The 20,642-nt window shown below is 42.7% G+C and overlaps 1 protein-coding gene across 1 annotated transcript; it reads left to right on the top strand.

Annotated features, from left to right (window-relative positions):
* The first annotated feature begins 10,118 nt into the window (after positions 1–10,118).
* On the top strand, positions 10,119–19,343 carry Ccn6 (cellular communication network factor 6). The gene is made up of 5 exons (XM_090337685.1): positions 10,119–10,163; positions 13,225–13,522; positions 14,177–14,410; positions 17,788–17,975; positions 18,926–19,343. Exons 1-5 carry the CDS (start codon positions 10,119–10,121, stop codon positions 19,205–19,207), a joined length of 1,047 nt encoding a protein of 348 aa, XP_090193811.1. The 3' UTR covers positions 19,208–19,343.
* Positions 19,344–20,642: the final 1,299 nt, after the last annotated feature.

Genomic DNA, 20,642 nt, shown 5'->3' with positions numbered 1-20,642 from the left:
TGCAGCTAGAATGCAAAGAGCAACCCTCTTTTGTTTCTTAATTACTTAAGATGGTGGGAGAGAAAGGCTAGGATTCTTAGTCGCAAATAAAAAAACATTTCTTCCCCCCGCCCCGCTCATTTTCCTGGCTTCCTTGGGCAAAAATGGAACTCACTGGCAATACTTTAAGAAGCTTACAGAAGTGATAGAAAGGTTGCAGAAACAAGTCTGAAAATGAACTACTAAGAAAAGCTAGGCAGAGGGGCTGGGAGTGTGGCCTAGTGGTAGAGTGCTTGCCTAGCATGTACAAAGCCCTGGGTTCGATTCCTTGGTACCACATACACAATAAAAGCCAGAAGTGGTTCTGTGGCTCAAGTAGAAGAAAAGAAACGTTAGGCGCTGTGGATGCTGCTGCTCCACTGTTCTCATCAGCAGCACCATCATCGCCATGACAACAGCAAGTCACAGAATATTCAGTCATGAACGCCCTGATCCTGTGTCCTCACTGTGTCTTCCCAGGGGTGGAGGAAAGAATCATTTGACAACTGCTAGCTCTGAGGGTAGGAAGCCTTCCTTCCACTAAGATGCATCATCTAGGAGCTTCTGGAGTAAGAATCTACAGAAGGTTAAAAACTCCTCCTGCAGCTTACCTGGCCTTCTAAGTAGGAAGATGGACAAATTAGATTTCTAAAGCAAATGGCATACAAGTAAAACCTCTGTGGCAGCTATCAGACACCTGACTCAAAATGACAGAAATTTTATCTGTAAGTCTGAAAAATGTCCAATTATGCAGCTAGGTGGAGGGCAAGAACAAATATGGAGAAGTGTGTCTAACAGAATCCCAAAGAGTAGAAGGACTCAAATGTGTCGGCAAACGTTATGGTTCATGATGATATTTATGGAGCATTTCGGATGTCTAAGAAATGCTGTTTTATTTTCTTCTGAAATTAGGTTCATTGCATTTTTCTTTTTATAACTCTATGAAATCTGAATGGAAATGATTCCATTTTCAGAGGAGGAAGCCTACAGTAATGAAGAAATCTGGCCAAATGTCTCATAGCTAGCCAGTGAAAGAGCTGCTCTGGATCGGGATCCCAGGCCTACTTGGCACCGTATTGACCAAGGTCACCTGTCCTTCTGTTCCACAGACCTCCAGCTTCACCTGTGGAGATCATGCTTGTCCATGCTTGAATCGGCTCTCCCACAGAGTGGGTGTTGGCTGGCCCCCTGGGCTTGGTGTTCACATCCAGAAGAGGAGATGGGTGAGGGCCAGGCATCAGGACAGCCATCTGCGGCCTGGAGGGTTGCTGGAACCAGACAGTTGCCAACTACAAATTTCAACTTTGCCTCCTGCATGGCTTTTCCTCCCCTTCCTTATTTTCTAGCAGATTAGAAATAAATTTCATTTCCAAAGGCAGTGCCTAATATTCCATGCATTTGAGAACATCGATTCTTCTCTCCTCTTTCAGAGCTTTCTTCTTCTTTTCCTATTGTGTTTGTTATTCTTTAAAACAAAACAAGAAACCTTTCTCCTGTTTCAGGCTGTGCTTCAGAAACAGAAGTTACCAAGGAATATTTATGTAAATAGATGAATCGTAGGTTGAAGGATAAAAGAAAAAGACAGGGAGTGTGCAATATTGTAGCCATACTACAGGTGATGATTCAAGTTTAATTAATTGAAATTAAATAAACTGACAAGTCTGTCCCTTCATCCTGCTAGCCATAATTTCTGTGCTCAATGGTATAATATAATCCTATGTTATAGAACACTTTAGGGTACTTCCTGATCTAAAGATTGTGTAACTGTATGGTACTGAAGGTTCCAGCAATGGCATGGTGTGTCTCTGAATCACAAGTTTCCCAGTGGAAGTGACTGGATGACCTACATTGACCTTCCATCTCCCAAGAGCTATAGGTCTCAGCTTTCTTTCCCACAGCTCTGCTTCCTGTGGTTACTTTCTGACTAGTTCTCATACTTATTTTCTCAAAAGCAATATTTGAGAAAATTTTTGGCTAGCCTATAAAAGCTCCACAACTATAATAGAAATTTCTTGGGATGGGGATGTGTTTGGCTGATACAAAAAAATGCATTTGCTTAATGAGAAGTAGTATTGAAGGAATGTACCAACTGAAAATGCTGTTAGCAAAATAAAATGTTTAGATACAGAAGTGCTATAAGATTTCCCGAACAGCATTCCCATGGTCTTCATAATAGGGTCATTTTCTGTTTAGACAGAATATTCTTGATAGAAGCTGCTTTGACTAGTTAAGATTATTCTGTCCCTATGAGTTGTTTTCTAGCCATGCTTTCAAAGTGGCTCCATGGTGAGGGAGAGATTTCTCTATCCCTCACCTCAAGGCTAGGCAGAGTTCTTGTGAGTATGAGAGATGTCACCTCTCCTTGGCAGTGTGGAAGGAGGGAGAAAGACATTGCCAGAGGTGACCCTCATCAGAGAGATTGCACTACGCATGTGGCAAATTCCAGCACACCGATTATTATTATTTATTTATTATCAGTTGTAGGTCTTGAATTGAATAGGGCCTGGGCGTTGTCTCTGAGCTCTTCAGATCAAGGCTAGCACTCTACCCCTTTGAGTCACAGCGCCACTTCCCGTTTTCTGGTGGTTAATTGGAGCTAAGAGTCTCGTGGACTATTGTGTTCCGGGCAGCTTTGAATTGTGATCCTTAGATCTCAGCCTCCCTAGTAGCTAGGATTCTAGGTGTAATCCAGGGAAGCTGAAGCCATGTGGCCTAGGGGGCTGTAGCCTGGAGAACTGACCTGAACCCCGATGGAGCAGTTGCCTAGAAAAAATGATCACCTAGCAGTCGAGGCAAAGGAAGGATGACCTGCGTCACATGGAATTTGATTCTAAAGGTTCTAAAAACAGACCACATTTTCAGTGTACCATCTTGGTGGCTGCTGTTAAATATACAAAGTGGTGACATAAAACCTGAGGCCAGCTAAAGACAGTGTCTGTGTGACCTGCCCAGGACATGGAGGGCTCTCTAGTCCCAGTACCAAGTATCGAAGAACTGCTTTGCCCACTTGGAAATGTTGGCATAAAGCTTCTTGGGGAGGGCTGGGGTTGCCTTTTTGTAGAGGAACCCCATCAATTGACAGTCCCCCTTGAGTGTAAGAGAAAGGCATAGTTTGGTTCTGCCAAATCTTTGTTAGGAAACCATTTGGGGCTCAGCATTTGATTTAATTATATTTCATGTGGATGTGGCAACAAGATAGATTAGTGATTTTTATTAGTCTCTTAAAAAATTGGTCTTGGCTGAATATGGTCGACCTACGCATGAAACTATAAAAACAACCTGAAGACCAGTTGAAATTGTTTGGGGAAGGGAGAAGAGGAGAAAGGAGACAGAAGGAGTGCAGTTGTTTGGAACATATTGTACATGTGTGGAAAGGTAACAATGAAATCCACTGTAAAAATTAAAATAAAATGGACCTCTTAATAAATTTCCCCTCCCTCTAAATCCAAGTAGAAGTTTTCCTGTAACAGTAACTGACAGGTTAAGTGGATTCTCCATGTCCTTTTAGAAATGCTCAGAGCTCTGGGCTGGTAGGACCCAGGGTCTCTTTAACATGTACAGTGTGCCAATGAACTGCACAAACTGAGCAAAAAAAATAAAAAAAATGTCGAAGCCAAAGAAGGAAGGCATTTCCAGCGACAACAGCATGCTTGGAAAAGAATCAATGAGGAAAAATCATTCAAGGTGTGGGAAGGTATGAATGTAGAATGTTTATGATTTTTGAGGCAGAATATTTGACCGTGGCTTTAAAAATGCTTATTTCGCTTAAGACATGAGAAGGAGGAAACACAGAGATGCACCGAAAGGAGAACAATACAGCATTCTAATCCACACAGCTCTAATAGGAAGGCGCTTACCAAATAAAAAGACCTCGGAATGAACGGACGTTTCAGTCCTTGGTGCTGTGGCATTGTTTGTGAGGCTCCCTGGTTTGGCTGGCTGGGCGGACGCCCCCTGCTGGTCAGCGCGGCGAGGTGCAGGCGGGGATCACGTAGGGGACCCCACCCACGACTTCCCGCGTGTAAACGAATGCGCGGATTCATTTGTTAAAACAGATGCCTAGTGAAAGGCAAAAGGCCCAGCAGCTATTCTTCGGGTAGAAAATTAAAAAAGGAAGCTATGAATGAAATAACGAATGCATGCCACACAGAGAACGCTCCTCCCTTCCCCCCCGCCATTTAACAAGAGTTTTGTTTTTTTTTCAGGGAGGGAAAACTGATACTGCGGGAGACTAGGCGACATGGCGGCCGACTCCTCCCTCCTCTGCGGCAGCATCTCTAGCAACAATGCAGGGCGCTGCGGCAAAGCCTCGCCTTCGCCAGGGCTGAACGTTTCCCCATTGCGCCATCTAGCGTCCATCACGGTCCACTGCAGGCTGGAGCTGAAAATCAGGAAACTGGCCTGAGTAACAAAGCCTTCAAGCCTTCAATTTCGCTTGAAAGGACAAAGGAAAAGTATGTGGAGCCAGTTTTTTTTTTTCCTTTGAGCCTTTCACATTAATTTTAAGGCAAGGAACACTGGATGCCGGTCGTGTACAACAAATACAGATTTATCAAGCACTATGTCAGCCTTTACTTCCACAGGTGACCCAGTCCTAATGAGGAAAAAAATACCATATAAATATATGCCCAGTCAAATTTCAATTTCAAGTTCACAATGAAGATATTTTTTTAATGCAAGTGCTTCCTACAGATAGTAAACACTTAACTGGATATTTCTCATAATCATGATTGTTGTTTTTCTCAGCCAAGCCTAGCAAGCAGCCCTCCCTATGAACGAAAGATTTGTGCAGCACTGGTTTTTAGAGGGTTAGTGGCAGAGCAAGGCTTGTTGGAGGGGATTTTTGAGAAGCCATTTAGGTGTTGGCAGGGTTCTCCTGAGAGAGCATGACAAAGACTGGGGCTCCTGTGTGGCTCAGCTGAACTGAGGGCAGAGGCTGTAGGGGTAGGGGGGGTGGCTACTGGTAGAAAGAGGCCCAAGGTGAAGTGGCCATGAGGTCCTGTCTCCACTTTTTCAGCATCCAGTACAACTGGGAGGAAAAAAAATGTTCATCTAAAGCAGCCTCCTGCCCGCCAGCTGGGTTTTCTCTCATCTACAAGAAGGAGTGAAAACAAGGTTTTGTGTAGGAGCATAGCATGACCAAGTGCAAGTTTAAAAAAAGACAAATCAGATAACAGCCTTGGGGATGGTTTGGAGGAATTGGAAAGTCTGAAGGCAGAGAGACCTAGAGCAGGCCGTGGGAGGTCAGAGAACCCATGAAAGTGGCAGCGCTGGCGTGGGGGTTGCAAGTCCAACATGTCTGGCTTTGCCAAGGGGTGCTTCCACCTAAGTGGATCATGGTGCCAACCTGAAACTATTTTAGAAAGCAGGGATGGCACCCTGAGTGCTTTCCCTTCCCCATTAGCTCCACCCCCTGTTGGAAATACTGAAAATACTTTGTCCTCCTTTTCTCTCCCAACTTTTCCTGTGGCTCTCCTCGGTGTTTGCATCTAATTAACTCAAACTTCTTTTCTATGCAGAGTGCTCTCTCTCTCTCTCTCTCTCTCTCTCTCTCTCTCTCTCTCTCTCTCTCTCTCTCTCTCTCTCTCTCTCTCTCTCTTTCCCTCCCTCCTCTCCTCTCCCCTCCCCTCCCCTCCCCTCCCCTCCCCTCTCCTCTCCTCTCCTCTCCTCTCCTCTCTGCAAACCAGACTAACAGGGCCAAATGACAAAGTGAATTATATCTGTCTTAAGTATTTGGCCTTGTTTTTCTTGGGCCATAGCCTGACTCTTTTTTTATGCCCTTGGAATGAGGACACCTGCTTCTTTTCAGGACAATCTGATTCAAGACCCACACAGATGGTAGGGCAGTACATTGGGTGGTTGTCAGAGATTTCTCATTTTTGGACCTGGTTCACTAAAAGCCAAACAAAGGCCAAACAGAGCTTAGTAACTCTTGCATCCTGCCTCCCTGGTGGAGGTGGCATTGGCAACATGGGAGCCTCTCAGGGAATGGATAGGTATTGGTTGGCAAAGAGAGAACAAACCTAGTCTCATGCATGCATCATTCCAATTATGTGGAGATCTTGAGGCTAGAGTTTGGTAAACTGGTAGAATTTGTTGAACAGAAGGACACATGGGAGAAAGATGAGGAGGAGGATATACAGCAAGAGCAAACAGGCACACAGGACACAGGAATAGAGTGGCAGGATGTACGTTATTAGAAATGTGTATCTTTCCAGGAAAGATGAGCACAGGAGTAGGAGCCCTCTCCTCAGTCTTCAGCTTTCAACTCTGTATCACTGCCTCAGACATGTCCTCTCTGCCCCCAGCCTAACTTGGCTCCCACCTGTCATTCTCTTGTGAGGCTTACACTCCATGCTTAGTCTTTATTCAGCTTTTACTGATGGATGTTTTGTGTGTGTATGTCTTCAAGGTCTGCTCTCCCAGTAGATGACATAGCTCTAAAGGGCGGGGATTGTGTGTTTTATTGACCAAGTACAATGACTTCACTTCAACTTTTTAATCTGTTAAATGAGGATGGTAATACTGCTTTTGCCTACCTCACTGAGCTGTGAAATTAGAAACGATAATACACGGGCAACTTCCTTGTAAATCATAAAATGCGATGAAAATAATAGTTATGCCTAGTGCCATGTCTGCTTGAATGTACATCACAAGCTGAGTGCTTGAGACAAGAGCTTCTATTAGATAAGAATGGAAAGGGCTAGAAAAGTCAAAGATAGTAGTCCTGACCTCAGATATCACCCTACATGCTAACCCTCTCCTGTCAAGAGAAGACAAGTCATAATGGCAGGGCTGGAGATGTCTAAACATGAATGATTGAGCTCAGAGCTGATGGATTCTGGTGGAGGTTTTGCTATTTGAATTCTCAAGCAACACATTCCTTTCTTACCAAGGGGTAAGAACGGCCAATATGACATTTTCCCGGCGCCACAGTGTAATAACCTGGCAGGCTTAGCTGCCAAGTTGTTTTTGTTTTTGTAAAAATGTTTCACCTGCTAGACCACCTGTGAGTGGTTAGAACCACCTGCGTGTGCTTTCATCCTTGTGGCTATTGACAATGGGCATCTTAAGGTGACATCATAAGGTGACAACCACCTGTGTGTGGTGTTTACCTTGAAAAGCTCAGCCACAGTGAAGGTTGGGGCTCCTCTCTGTCAGCCTGAAGATGGAGAGTAGCTGCTGTGCTGCTACTAAAATGACTCCTAGCTCTGATCACTGAGTGCTGGTGACTCTATTGCTGAGGGGGGCGGCTCTCCCCCCCAAAAATGGCTGGAATATTGCACACAGAAGGGACAATGAGGAGGAACAGAAAACATTTCTAGAAAAATGGCTATGCCAGCTTTTCATGAGGAGCAAATGGGGGGAACAAAAGTCTCAAGTCCTGGCATTGTATGTCTGAACAGGGTGGCCTACAAGACGAGGAGCGTGTGTGTGTGTGTGCATGTGTGGACACCCACGAGCACATATGGGTGCGCAGTTGGACAATATACTGCCTTTGATGCCTGAGCCAGGAAACAAATTCCCCAGTCTGATAGCCAGGGTGAGGTAGGAATCCCTGTGGCCGGGAACCCAAAGGCCAACTTGACTAAACAAGGAAGACAAAAAGATCGGATGTATCAGGCCCAGACACGCCTTCCTCCTTTAACTTATCTTATGGTTTGACAGTATTACTACACTGGATTTTTTTTCTCTGCTGTTCAATGTACATATAATGATGGTGTAACTGGTTACTTAGTAACGGCCTGTGGCTTGCTTGCATGCTTATGGTGATTCCAGCTCTCCAAAGACACCAGATTCTCTGTTTGGTGGATGGCCCTGATCTCAGGCCTCAGTGAGGACTCACTTCCTGTGTCTTGTGTATCTAGGCACAAAGAAGCGAGCAGGAGGGAGTGGTTAAGAAATCAACAGCATAGGGGACACAACTAGACTAAGGAAGGCAAAGGATGGAGAACTTCCCAGGAAGCCAAATCTTTACCCCAAAGAGGAGGACAAGCAAAATCAAAGTCACTCGGGACAACACAGGAGATGGACGGATGGCCACTCATGTAAGAGGGGTGAGGAGGAGGAAACGGGGTACAAATTAGTAAGTTTGGTTTTAAGTGTTTTTTTTAAAATTGTTTTTACCCAGTGATTGTAAATAGATTCCCTCCTTGAACACTTGTGTGTTAAACTTGTCATTTAAAATATGATGTAAAAATCAACGTTAATAAATTCTTTAAAAAATTATTTTAAGTGATACAAAGACACAAACATTTCCAGGCACAGGTTGCTCATGCTTGTAATCCTCACCACTCAGAAAGCTGACACCTGAGGATTGTAGGTCCAGGCAGGAAAGCCTGTGAGACTTTTTATCTCAAATACGCTAACAACAAAAACAGAAAACAAAAAAAACCTAAGTGGGCCAGACGCCGGTGATCCAAGCGACTCACGAGGCTGAAATCTGCGGATCGTGGTTTGAAGCTGTAATAACCTCAAGCTTAGCTGCAAGTTTTTTGTTTTGTTTTGTAAAATTGCTTCACCTGCTTGACCACCTTTGCGTGGTTACGACCACCTGCGTGTGGTTTCATCCTTGTTGCTATTCGCTGTAGGTATCCTATGGTGACATCATAAGGTGACGACCACCTGCATGTGGGGTTTACCTTTAAAAGCTCAGCCCCACTGAGGTCAAGGCTGCCCTCTATCCGCCCAAAGGTGGAGTAGCAGCTGCACTTCTATTGAAACAACTCCTAGCTGGGTTTACTAAGTACTGGTGACTCTATTGCTGGTGGGGAGGGAGGGGAAGAAAGGAATCAGGGCCCCTCAAAATGGCTGAGTTATTACAAAAAGTCAGCCCAGGCACTGGAATAACATGGCAAGATTAGCTTCCAAATTGTTTTTGTAAAAATGCTTCACCTGCTCCACCACCTGCGAGTGGTCCCATCCTTGTGGGTATTGACTGTGGGCATCACAAAGTGACATGTCGACATGTGTGTAGTTATAATCACCTGCATGTGGTGTTTACCTATGAAAGCTCAACCCCACTGAACCTTCAGGTGGAGAGTAGCTGCTTTGCTGCTATTAAATTGACTTCTAACTCTATTTCTGGGGGTTCAGGATCCCCCAGGCCAAGATATTACAGGCACCAAAGTCCATGAAACTATTACCTCCGATTAACTGCCAGAAAACCAGAAGTGGTGCTATGGCTCAAGTGAAAGAGTGCTAGCCTTGAGCTGAAGAACTCAAGGACAGCACCCAGGCCCAGAGTTCAAGCCTCACAACCAAAAAATAAAACAAAAAACTGTAAGTGGAACTGTGACTCAAATGGGAGAGTGGTAGTCTTGAGCAAAAGAAGCTCAAGAACAGTGTCTAAGCCCTGAGTTCAAGTTCTAGGACTGGCACAAAGAGCAAAAACAAAAAGAACCAAAACTCACAAAAAGTGTACATATTACCAGGATACTATGTTTCTTATCTTTTTCAAACCTTAATGAGTTCAGTGAATGATTTGCTATGTTTGATCTGAGGTGGAGAACAACTGGGGTTTCCTGCACTGTCATCTGATATGAAACTCAGGTTCAGTAGGACCACATCTTCTGTCCATGTAGACATTTGCCTGAACACAGCCCATCAGCCTTAGGAAACATGTTAGAACAGAGCGAGATTTGGAGATGCAACAACAGCTGAGAGCCCCAGGACAACCCCAAATAGGGCCAGAAGGGCAAAAATCAGGTATGCAGTGAGCTTTAGGTCTAAGAGAGAATCACAGAAAAGTCACAGAGCATGGAAATCCCAGTCAAGGCTGAGGACAAGGGCGGGAAAGGTACCACCATCATGCCCAGGGGCAGGCTCTGATTTCCCAGGAGAGCCCCAGCCCTCTTCTCACCCCCTTCGCCCACCCCACCAACCTTTTCACGCTAACTGCTAAGCTTGTTCTCAAAGAGTCACACGAAAGCAAACAGGTACAGAAATGGATCCTCAGGCACGAAACGTACAGCCTGAAGCAGTAGCCTGGGAGGTGGAGACACAGCTTGTCTACAGAGGAGACAGCGGGGGCTTTGTGTGCCTGGAGCAAAGAGGAGCTGCCACCTCTCCAGCCCTCCACACACCCACCTCCAGGCAGCATGCAGAGGCTCCTCTTCCCCACACTTCTCGTGGGGCTGGCACAGGTAAGTCTTCTCGTTTCTTTCCAGAGACTTTGGCTACTCTTAGATCTTAGAGCCAATATTTTTTTCTTAAAGGAATATGAAGATGGGGGAAAATGACTTCTGAAAAAAATATTTTGGGAGAAATAGGAAGCCATTTTCCTCTCCAAAATAAATTTCTATTTAAGTTTACTAGCTTCGTGAAGGAAATGTGAGATGTTTATCCTTTGCAGGTATATTGTCAATGTATTTGAACAGTCAGATTTGTCTATATTTAGAGAAATATTTTAGAAGCTTTTGACATGCACCGCCTCACAGGCCAGATAGTGGTGGCTGCCAGCGTGGAGTAAAACCACAGTCCCTTCCTGAGGATCCCAGCTGGGGGTGGGGGTGGGGGGTGGGCACAACTTGCCAGTCATTTGTAACATGTGCAGAGAGTCCCTGGAGATGGATCTGGGGAGTGATGTTTTCCAGTGAAGCCTGTTCTTGTTTGCAAGGAGGCCTTTGGAATGAATCTTTGCAGTTTTCCAACTTTCTGTCATTTTTGTCTTGGCACAATCCCTGTGTCTCCCATGGAGGGCCTGAGATCTGTCTATGGAGACTGAAATGTTTCAAGTGACAGACCAAAGGACGTTTAATATCAGCAATTCATTGCCTTCCTATTTTTTAAAAATGACATTAAGCCAGGGTGAGCAGGGTGAGTTGTTCATTGATTTATTTTCATGGTGGAGGTGCTTGCTGGCACAGGAGACAGAACTGCTGAACTCTGTTGACTTAGAAAACACGGAGTGTCTGTGAATTATGGTTGCATCAGACAGTGAGCAGTGGATGTATCATAGAAAGCAAGGGACTGAAAGTCTTCTTTCTATAGACAGAAGATTTCAAGGGGTCATGCCCAGAACATCAGTGGTCCAGGTCCTTCCTGCTGGCACTGAGGAGAAGTGCTTCTCCACCTAACAGCCATGAGACCTGCTGTCTCCCACTCCAAATTCTGAGAAAAGACTCATCATTTTTGGAAACTGAGAGCTCCTATAGATGATTCCTCCTCCTCTTCCTCCTCCTCTTCCTCCTCCTCTTCCTCCTCCTCTTCCTCCTCCTCTTCCTCCTCCTCTTCCTCTTCCTCTTCTTTCTCTTCTTCAAGATTCTGACTTTTTGGCATTTCATTAGAAATAAGTATCTCATGGGCTCTCCTACCTGGCTGGCTTCAAACGGGGATCCTCAGATCTCAGTCACTGGAGTAGCTAGGATTATAGGTGCCCAGTTTGCTATAGATTCTTAAACACTGTATATTAACATAGAAAGATATGTACAGAAAAAAATTCTACAACTGTAGAAAGCTGTTACAGAAGTGGAAGTGTTGCTCAAGTGGTAGAGCACCAGACTTGAGAAAATTAAAAAAAAAAAAAAGCAATAATGCAAGGCTCTGAGTTCAAGCCTCAGTCCTGGCACCAAAGCAAAAGAAGTTGTTTTACTTAAGATAGTTCACAGGCATGTAGGAAGTGAGACTCTCACAAAAATAACTAGCACAGGAAAGGATTGGAGGCATGGTTCAGTAGAGCACCGGTCTGGCAAATGTAAGGCACTGAGTTCAAACCTTAGTACATGAAGGAGAAGCAATCAGGAAAAGCAGGGAGGAGAAACTTGATATAGGGATTCTATTCAATAATAGAGTATAGAAGGGGAGTTGGCTGAGGGCAGATGGACAAGAACAAGCAGGCTTTAGGTGCCGTGCTCGGAGGTTTGGATCGCTCTTTGGCGACACGGCAACCGGTGAGAAATTTAAGGAGTTGTACAACCCTTCAGTCCCTCTAGCGGTGATGTGAGGCAGGAGAGGCACATAATGAGGACTCAGACTCATTCTTCAAGGGGAAGACTCATAGACCAAATCACAGTCCTCCTTTGTGGTGGTGACATGAGGAAGGAAGAAATGATCTAGGGCTAGGATAGAATAGAATGATAACAGAATATAGAATCAGCATGGCTGTGGGTAGAGCGGGAGGAACATGATGGAGGAGATTGCTAGCTTTGGGATTCTGAACTTTGGACATACTGTCTGGGATGAAAGATTCTGAGATTTGAGCCTGAATTTTCCCCGTAGGGCTGCCCGGGAGACCGTCTGTTAAATGGGCTGGGTCTAGAGTTAAGAAATCTAGGTTAGAAATGTAGTCGAGATCGCATAGGGAGGAGCTGAAGACACAGATGAGCTTGTGAGTTGGCATGCAGAGATGAGCAACACATTACGAAGCCTACATTATAGTCAGAATGTATGTTGGGATGTTCAGCTGCTTGCTTGGCAGTGGAAAGGAGGGCTCAGAGTTCTGAGCTTGGGCTCTGGCACCTGGCTGGTTTAGTTCCCTCTTTTACCTTTCTTGGTATGTGATCTAAGAAGAGGTAAACTAATCTGAAATGATCCAAGTGGTAACAGTGGGGATATTAAGAGCAGAGAGGGTATCTTTGAAAAGTGTGATCAACAACATTTATGGACAAAATTGGGCATAAAATGTGAGTCAATTGTGATTTAACCCCAAGAGAAAAATGAAACAGGAATTTGCTCAAATAGGGAAAAGTAGAGAAAACCAGCTTGGAGGGGAAATTTGTATGTTTTGGTTATGTTAAATTTGCTTTGTCTCATCGGGATGCTGTAATTCCTTTGAGATGGATTTGTACTTTTGCCCCAACTGGCCCTGAACTCCTGAATGGTTGTTCTAGGCCTGAACCACCACGGTACCTGATTTAAGCTGGAGCTCTTAAGCGGGCCAGTGGGTCTGCGTTCAGAAGTCAATGGGAGATAGGAGATACAATGAGGGAAGACATTCTGAAGTCTTAACCAATGAGTTCCAAGGTTTTAGAACTGAGGAAGATGAGGAGAAAGCAGCAAAGGAGACCGAGAAGTAGGGAAGAAGGAGAATAAGAAAAAGCCACGTGCTGGAAGCACGTGAAGACTAGCTGAAAGGCAGTGGCCATGTCCAGTGCTGACAGACACTGGAAGTCCCATGGATCTACCCCTTGGGAGGAAACCACCTCCTCCAACACCCATAGCAAGTCTGAGGAATACTTCTAACACTGCCTCTATTACCGAATGCAGTTCTGCTGCTGGGCACATGACGCTGGGCTGCCAAACACCAGCCCTAGAGGGGGGCCAGGAGAAACACCAGAAGTGCAGCAGCGCAAACAAGTTTGTCACTGGCCCTGCAGATGCCCTCATAGGAAGCCAAACTGCCCTCCTGGAGTGAGCTTGGTGAGAGACGGCTGTGGATGCTGCAAAATCTGTGCCAAGCAACCAGGAGACCTCTGCAATGAAGCTGACCTTTGTGACCCCCACAAAGGGCTGTACTGTGATTACTCAGCAGACAGGCCTCGGTTCGAGACTGGAGTGTGTGCATGTAAGTGTCTTTTTTCTTCTGGACTTTTGGAAAGGACAGAGTCTAGACAAATCCCCCCAAACCCCGCCCCACTCCTAACTCTGCAATTGTTAACTTTGATGAGCTTATGTGCACAGATAAACTGGCTTCTTTGTATTGGGGCATCATATGAAGTTAGCAGATCCATATGTTCAGAAATCTGTTATTTCCTTTGCATTGAGGTGGTTTTACAATTCTCAGGTACTTGCTTTAAATGATAGGGAAAAAATAGAAGAAATCATATCAATAATTTGATTTCTTTCAAGGACTACAAATGAGAGTTTTTTTGTCTATACTGGTCACAGTATAGACAGTATAAGTCACAGTCTGAATTCAGCCTTTCTCTATCAAAAAATGGTGTCGTGTAGTTGGGATGGCAAGAGCTTATTGAGATGGTCCCTTAATTTTTGCCCAGACTGAGGTTGAACCCTGTCCTGACTTCTCCTCTCTCGTAGTGGCATGAGCCACTAGTTCCTGGCTGATTTCTGTAACTCTGAACAGGCAATTCTAATGGGTCCTAAGAAATTCAGCATTAATTTTCATACAAGAGATAGCTTTCTACTGGCATATCACTGAAACCTATCAAAGTTATGGCTTTTTCATTAAAAAGCAATTTTGCTTTCCCCCCTATTTTAGATCTGATAGCTATTGGATGTGAGTTCAACAGAGTTCATTATCAGAATGGCCAAGTGTTTCAGCCCAACCCCCTGTTTAGTTGCCTGTGCGTGAGTGGGGCCATTGGATGCACGCCTCTGTTCACACCCAAGCGGGCTGGCAGCCGCTGCGCTGGAGTCAAAGTTGGAAGGAAGTCAAACTGTGTTCTGGGACCATCACAACCGCAGCTCCCAGCAAGCCACAAAACAATGCCAGGTGCTTATAAGTAGAGCTGTTTTGCAAATGTGACTTTGGTGGTTTTCTTGTGTTCCTTTGGTATACCCCAGGGACTGAGTAGAAGTGTTGGGATTGGAGGGCAGAGCTCTGTTTAGTACCATCATACTGAGTGCTTGCCTCAGGCAGCTAAATTTGAAGGGTCTGAAAAGAAAACTTCCTGTTTTAAGTTTTGACAGTAAAATATTCTGGTGTTTTCAAAGCTCTATTGGGTAAGAAAAAGTGGTACATCTCAGCTTCTTCTCAACCCATTTTTAAGAGAGTTGATCAAAGATTGTCCATGTATACCCTGGAAAAACTTTATATCCTTCTATGAGGGGTAAGAGCTTTGGTCATCTAGGCTTCAAAATTGTCACAGGCTATTTTTCTCTATAAGTAGAGGTGGGGAGCTACTGGTTTAAAAAGAAAATTTGAAAACTATATATACAACAGTTAAATAAAAGTACAATAAGTAGGAATATAACTAAAAACGGTTTGAGAACAATGGTTACCAATCTGACCCTAAATACATGAGTTCAGGCACTTTACATAGGCTTTTAAAAGTAGGTTACTCATAAGTGCAGTAAGAAATGAAACTACCACTACTTGAGACCTGGCCATTTATGATTCAAATGGCACTCTGGCCTGGTTTAAGTTAATGCCTCACCTAAGTGCTACGGTATTCTGGGATAGGAGGATTGAAAACTCCAGGGAAAGAAGCTTGGGAGAGGAAAGAACAGTACAGGAGCAACACTGTTGCCAGGTTCTTGTTCACATCTCTGTGTTCTCACCCAGAGGTCAAGAATTTCTTCTAATTTTAGAGCTTAGTGAAAAGTCTCAGGTTGGTGTAGAATATGTGTGAATGCTAAAAGCTCCTTGAAGCTCATCTTTACTATATGGATTGTCAAAACAACTAGGAGTAAACTCATCCTGAAAAGATTAGCAGGGACTCTCTGTCAGCTAATTTGAGAAATATTCACCAGGTTGGGTGAATCTGCCCATACATAATTATTCACCCAATGACACAACACAACAATTGCTTTAAAATCTTTAAAATAGCCAGGTGCTGGTGGCTCACGCCTGTAATCCTAGCTACTCAGGAGGCTGAGCTCTGAGGATCATGGTTTGAATCCAGCCTGGTTAGAAGAGTTCAATTACTTAAAAGAAAAAGCCAGAGGTAGTGCTATGACGGAAGTGGTGTGCTAGCCTTCAGCAAAAGGAGCACAGAGACTAGGCCTAGTTCAAGCCCTAGGACTGCAAACCAAACCAAAACAAACATACATTAAGATAATAAGCCAACATTATTGTGGTGCTAGGAGTTGAAACCCAGGCTTTGCACATGTAAAGAAATGCTATGTCACCAATGCTCACCCATATTCAGTGTCCAGCTTTTTCTGCATGAGACCTCAGGCTCTTCTTACAAACTAGCTGTGAGTCTCCCTGGAGGAAGCCACCTTAGTGCAGTAGTTTTATCTTTAGATCATGGTCAGGTTGGTTTCATCTGTGGAGCTCCAGTGGTTTCATAGATTTACTTGGAGCTTGGCTGGGAGAGGTCTCTGATAGTTATTCTTGGCAGTGAGTGCTCTGCTCTGAAAAACCCAAAAACATCACTAAGTACTCTCTGGTATGTGATTTAGGCCTAGGTATACTTCAAAGAAAGTATATGTTCAACCTGCCCCTCCTTTGCTCAACTTTGAAGTTGTATTTATCACCCACACAGGAATTTTGCTTCCACAATTGGCTACCACTATAAAACATATATGTGATTGCAACGTGCTGGAATTTAGTGTTTGCTGGGTCAGTATGAATGATGTAGTGCTATAATGTCAAGCTTTTCTCAATGCTCACAAGCATCTAAGCTCCTATTTTACAAATCTCTTGTTTCCATTCTTAAAGCAAGCATATACTTGAGTGTTTCATGTTTTCTGTTAAGATGTTAAATTCCTTTTTTTTTTTTCCCTTTTTTTCCCCTGTGCTCGCACTAGGGCTTGAAATCAGGAATTGAGTAGTTCATTTTCCTGCTTAAGTGCTCTACTACTTGGGCCGCAGCTTCATTTCTGGCCTTTGAGTGGTTAATGGGAGATGAAAGACTCAGACTTCCTTGCCTGGGCTGGCTTTGAACTGCACAGATCTCAGTTTCCTGAGTTGTTAGGATTAGTCGTGAGCCATTCATACTCAGCTTAATTCTTTTTAAAATAGTTTGGAGTAATAAAGCTAGAACTTTGCCATTAATGGTGGTCTCAACTTACAACTAGGATGTACACTAAAAGAAATCAATTAAATCAAATGACTTAGGGAGTGAACAGAGTTGTGGATGAGGAGTGAATGAGGACCGAACCTCTCTACTGTCTTCTGCTTATGAGAAAACAAAAGGGAAGAGGATAAATAACTCCTCCCTCTCTGTATAACATGGCTGGGAGATTTTGTTAAGCTCATGTTCATTCACTACTCATCCACAGCTTCATTCATTCCCTCAATCATTCCATGGGAGATATGAACTGGCCAGCCAATAGAAAGAACAATATTATGGGTTTGGAAACGCAAATCGTGACAAGTTTGTATTCACCATGTCCCAGTATATACAAACTCATTTAAGGCTATCTACTAGTACTTCCGTTGAGAATTTCTATGATAGATGAAACTGTATCATGGACCATCATTTTCAAGTATAATTTCTATAATTTATATTTAATGTATTATTTTAGATTTAACATAGCCAGCCCAGGTAGTTAAGTCTGTGAGATCTTTATCCAGAAGGCAGAAGTGGAGGTGTGGCTCAAGTGGTTAAGTGCAAGCCTTGAGAGAAGAAAAAAACTAAGGAACAACACTTAATCCTTGATTTTAAGCCCCAGAACCAAGATAACATATATTTAATATTGACTACTCTGGGGGGTGTGGCAGAATGCACTTGAAATTCCAGTACTCAGTAAATTGAGGTAGGAAGACTCTGAAAAAAACCAAAAACAAAAATTCTCTCTCCTTCAATTGTTCCAATTTATATTGCAAATTCCCTAATGTGTTTATTTCAATGACTGCTAGCGATATCAAACATGTAGTTGACCACAAGTAACACAGACATCAGTGAGAACACAGAATCTCAGGCTGGGTGAGGCAGAATGATGCAAATAGTAAATTCAATGTTTTTCCAAGACAAAGAATCTCCTTCTACCCTAAGAAACCAGACTGTCACGATTGACTGAAAGGCAATTTCGATGGTGAGAAAAACAGAAACAGAATGACCATAAGTTTCTTTTATTCACAAACATTCTTTTATCCAGATCTCTTAAATGTTAGCTTAATGATTAAAACATTACTTCTCTATAGTACTGTGTCTGTGTATGTATGTATGTATACATGTGCACTTTCCCCATTTATTTTAGCTTACAGGACTCTTCCACTTATTTGGAAAAGAAAATGTCTTGTGCAAGCAACGAAGTGGACTCCATGCTCCAGAACGTGTGGGATGGGAATTTCTAATAGGGTAACCAATGACAACAGGAACTGTGAAATGAAGCAAGAGAAAAGATTGTGCAATATTCAGCCTTGCAATATATCAAAGACTGTAGAGGTAAAGTTTAGATTTAACTCCATTTTAACTCAGAATTATAAAATGGATACTGATTTAACTGTGCATTGTATAGAGAACTTTACCTACCTAGTAAAAGTAATGTAAATTTGCGGATTTTAGATAGTCTACCAGCTTCATACTGTGTGTCTTGACCAGTCTGATTTATTGGAGATAAACCTCCAAGAATATTGTTCTTTAATAGTAGATCCTTTTCAGACTCTAACCCTCCACAACAGTATTTCTGTAGTAGTGGAATCCAAGTAATGAACACCAAATCCTGTTTACAATACCACAATTATGAAAATCACCGTTAAGGTGATCAGAGCAAAGAAGTTCTGGTGTTGAATACAAATCACCAACTTTGCTGTGAATCACATCGTTCCCCAAATGATATGGGCATAATAGATAGTAAACTTCCCAAAGGACCTTAAGATTTCCCTTATGATTTCTCAGGGAGCTCTGACTACACTGGTCTTATTCTTTAATGAGGTAAGACAACTGTCTTGAGGATTAATTTTTAAAAATATTCTATCTCCCAAGGTATTCCTTGTCACATTAGAAGTTGACAACCCAATTTTAAAGGGGTTAAGATAGTTATTCATCTACTTGGCTACCCAGAACAGTTTAAATTATGAGGCAATTTTCTAAATCTTAGGCAAATAAATATTTAATAAGGCATATATTAAATGAAATAAACAAAATTTCACTTATATGGAACTGATTAAAGGACAGATGATATATTAAAAAAATAAGAGACAAAGCAAAAATACAGACAAATCCTGGTGAGAGGATAATTTACAGTCAGAAAAGAGGGTGTTGGAAGTTACTACATAGGAGTTATTATTAATACTCCAGAAGTAATTTAATCTCCTCTATGTCTTGCTAGGAAAAGTTTTATATAGTTATTGTATTAAATTTAAAGAACAGCTCTTTGTATGTTCTTTTTACAGATCCCCAAAGGGAAAACATGCCAACCCTCTTTCCAACTTGCTAAAGCTGAAAAATTAGTCTTTTCTGGATGTTCAAGCACTGAGAGTTACAGACCCACGTTTTGTGGAATGTGTCTAGACAAGAGATGCTGCATCCCCAACAAGTCTACCATGATAACCATTCAGTTTGATTGTCCAGGGGAAGGCTCACTGAAGTGGAAGATGCTGTGGATAACATCTTGTGTATGTCAGAGAAACTGCAGAGAACCTGGAGATGTATTTTCAGAACTCAGGATTCTATAAAATATGGGATAAAGTTAAGGTTAGGCAATTGTGTCATATAAGCAAAAATCCAGTCTTTGAGTCAAAAATATTATGAATATCCACCCATTCTCACATCACTGTATTGAGGTATTAGAAGTTTCTCAGACAAGTTCTGCCAAAAATGTAGCGAAAAAGTAGTTATGTGTTAATGGCTCACACCTGTATGTCTTAGCTATTTAGAGACTGAGATCTGAGGATCACAGTTAGAAGCCAGCCCAGGCAGGAAAGTCCAATTAATCATCAAAGAGCTGGAATGGAGCTGTGGTTCAAGTGGTAGTATGCTAGCCTTCAGCAAAAAGGCAGAGACAGCATCCATGCACACAAAGTTTATAAAAGGAAAAATCAGGGGCCAGGAATTTGGCCTAGAGGTAGAGTGCTTGCCTAGCATGCACGAAGACCCAGGTTCAATTCCTTGGCACCACATATATAGAAAAAAGCTGGATGTGGTGCTGTGGCTCAAGGGTAGAGCTCTAGCTTTGAAAGTCCCAGGATAGTACTCAGGCCCTGAGTACTTGCCCCACAACTGTGAAAAAAAAAAGAAAAAAAATTAAATTTCTAAAATATATCCTATAATTAGGTAACATACAAATATCTGGCCCCATTAAAGAATTCCATATAAAATATAAAAATAATATTTATAGGAAAAGATTTTTTTTTTAATGTTTCAACTTTTATTTCCAGAGGGGAAACAGGCAAAGGAGGGACCTGGAGTCAGAAATGAGGGCCCGGCCAGGTGAGATGGGGGTGGGGGAAAGGGGGTCGTAGACATCTTTAGCTCTGCTGCAGCAGCTGCCCTCCACAGCCGGCGTATAGGAAAACATTTTATAAAATAATGTGGGATACTATGTTGATAAAAAGTTATTTGAAGTTAATAAAACCTATACTTAAAAATGTAGATAAGACTCTTAGCATATGATATCATGTAGAGACAAGCAACATTCTAGATTGTCCTGGAAAAGAAATACAATTAAACTGGAAATATATATATATATATATATATATATTCTGAACATCAGTTAAAATTTCTTCTGAAAAGGAGAGAATGGACTTCTATGATCTAGAAGTTTTCTTTTTTATTTCCTTTTTTCACCAGTCCTAGGGCTTGAACTCAGGGCCTGAGCAATGTCCTTGGGGTTTTACCTCAAGGCCAGAGCTCTACCACTTGAGCCACAGCACCATTTCTGGCTTTTCTATGTATGTGGAATCAAACCCAGGTCTTCATGTATGCTAGGCAAACACTCTACCATTAGGCTAATAAGCTCCTGGCCCCTGATCTAGAAGTTTTTATACCAAATAATAAACTAAATTTCCAAGATAAAGACCAAGAACAGTATCATTACTTTGCAAAGGAAAAAAACTTAAAAGAAATCGTTTCTAAAGATTATTTCCTTATAAGGTAAATGAACCTGTGTCT

Source organism: Megascapheus bottae, chromosome 8 (genome assembly GCF_031878675.1).
Source record: "Megascapheus bottae isolate mThoBot1 chromosome 8, mThoBot2.hap1, whole genome shotgun sequence".
Classification (NCBI taxonomy): domain Eukaryota; kingdom Metazoa; phylum Chordata; class Mammalia; order Rodentia; family Geomyidae; genus Megascapheus; species Megascapheus bottae.
Note: the sequence above shows the minus strand (reverse complement) of the source record. Positions and strands in the feature narration are given on the sequence as shown.

Bases quoted from the DNA above. Each gene is read 5' to 3' on its own strand.
- Ccn6 (XM_090337685.1), top strand. From the start codon at position 10,119: ATGCAGAGGCTCCTCTTCCCCACACTTCTCGTGGGGCTGGCACAG. The intron at 10,164-13,224 runs GTAAGTCTTCTC...TACCGAATGCAG, and splicing joins TTCTCGTGGGGCTGGCACAG to TTCTGCTGCTGGGCACATGA. The intron at 13,523-14,176 runs GTAAGTGTCTTT...CCCCTATTTTAG, and splicing joins CGAGACTGGAGTGTGTGCAT to ATCTGATAGCTATTGGATGT.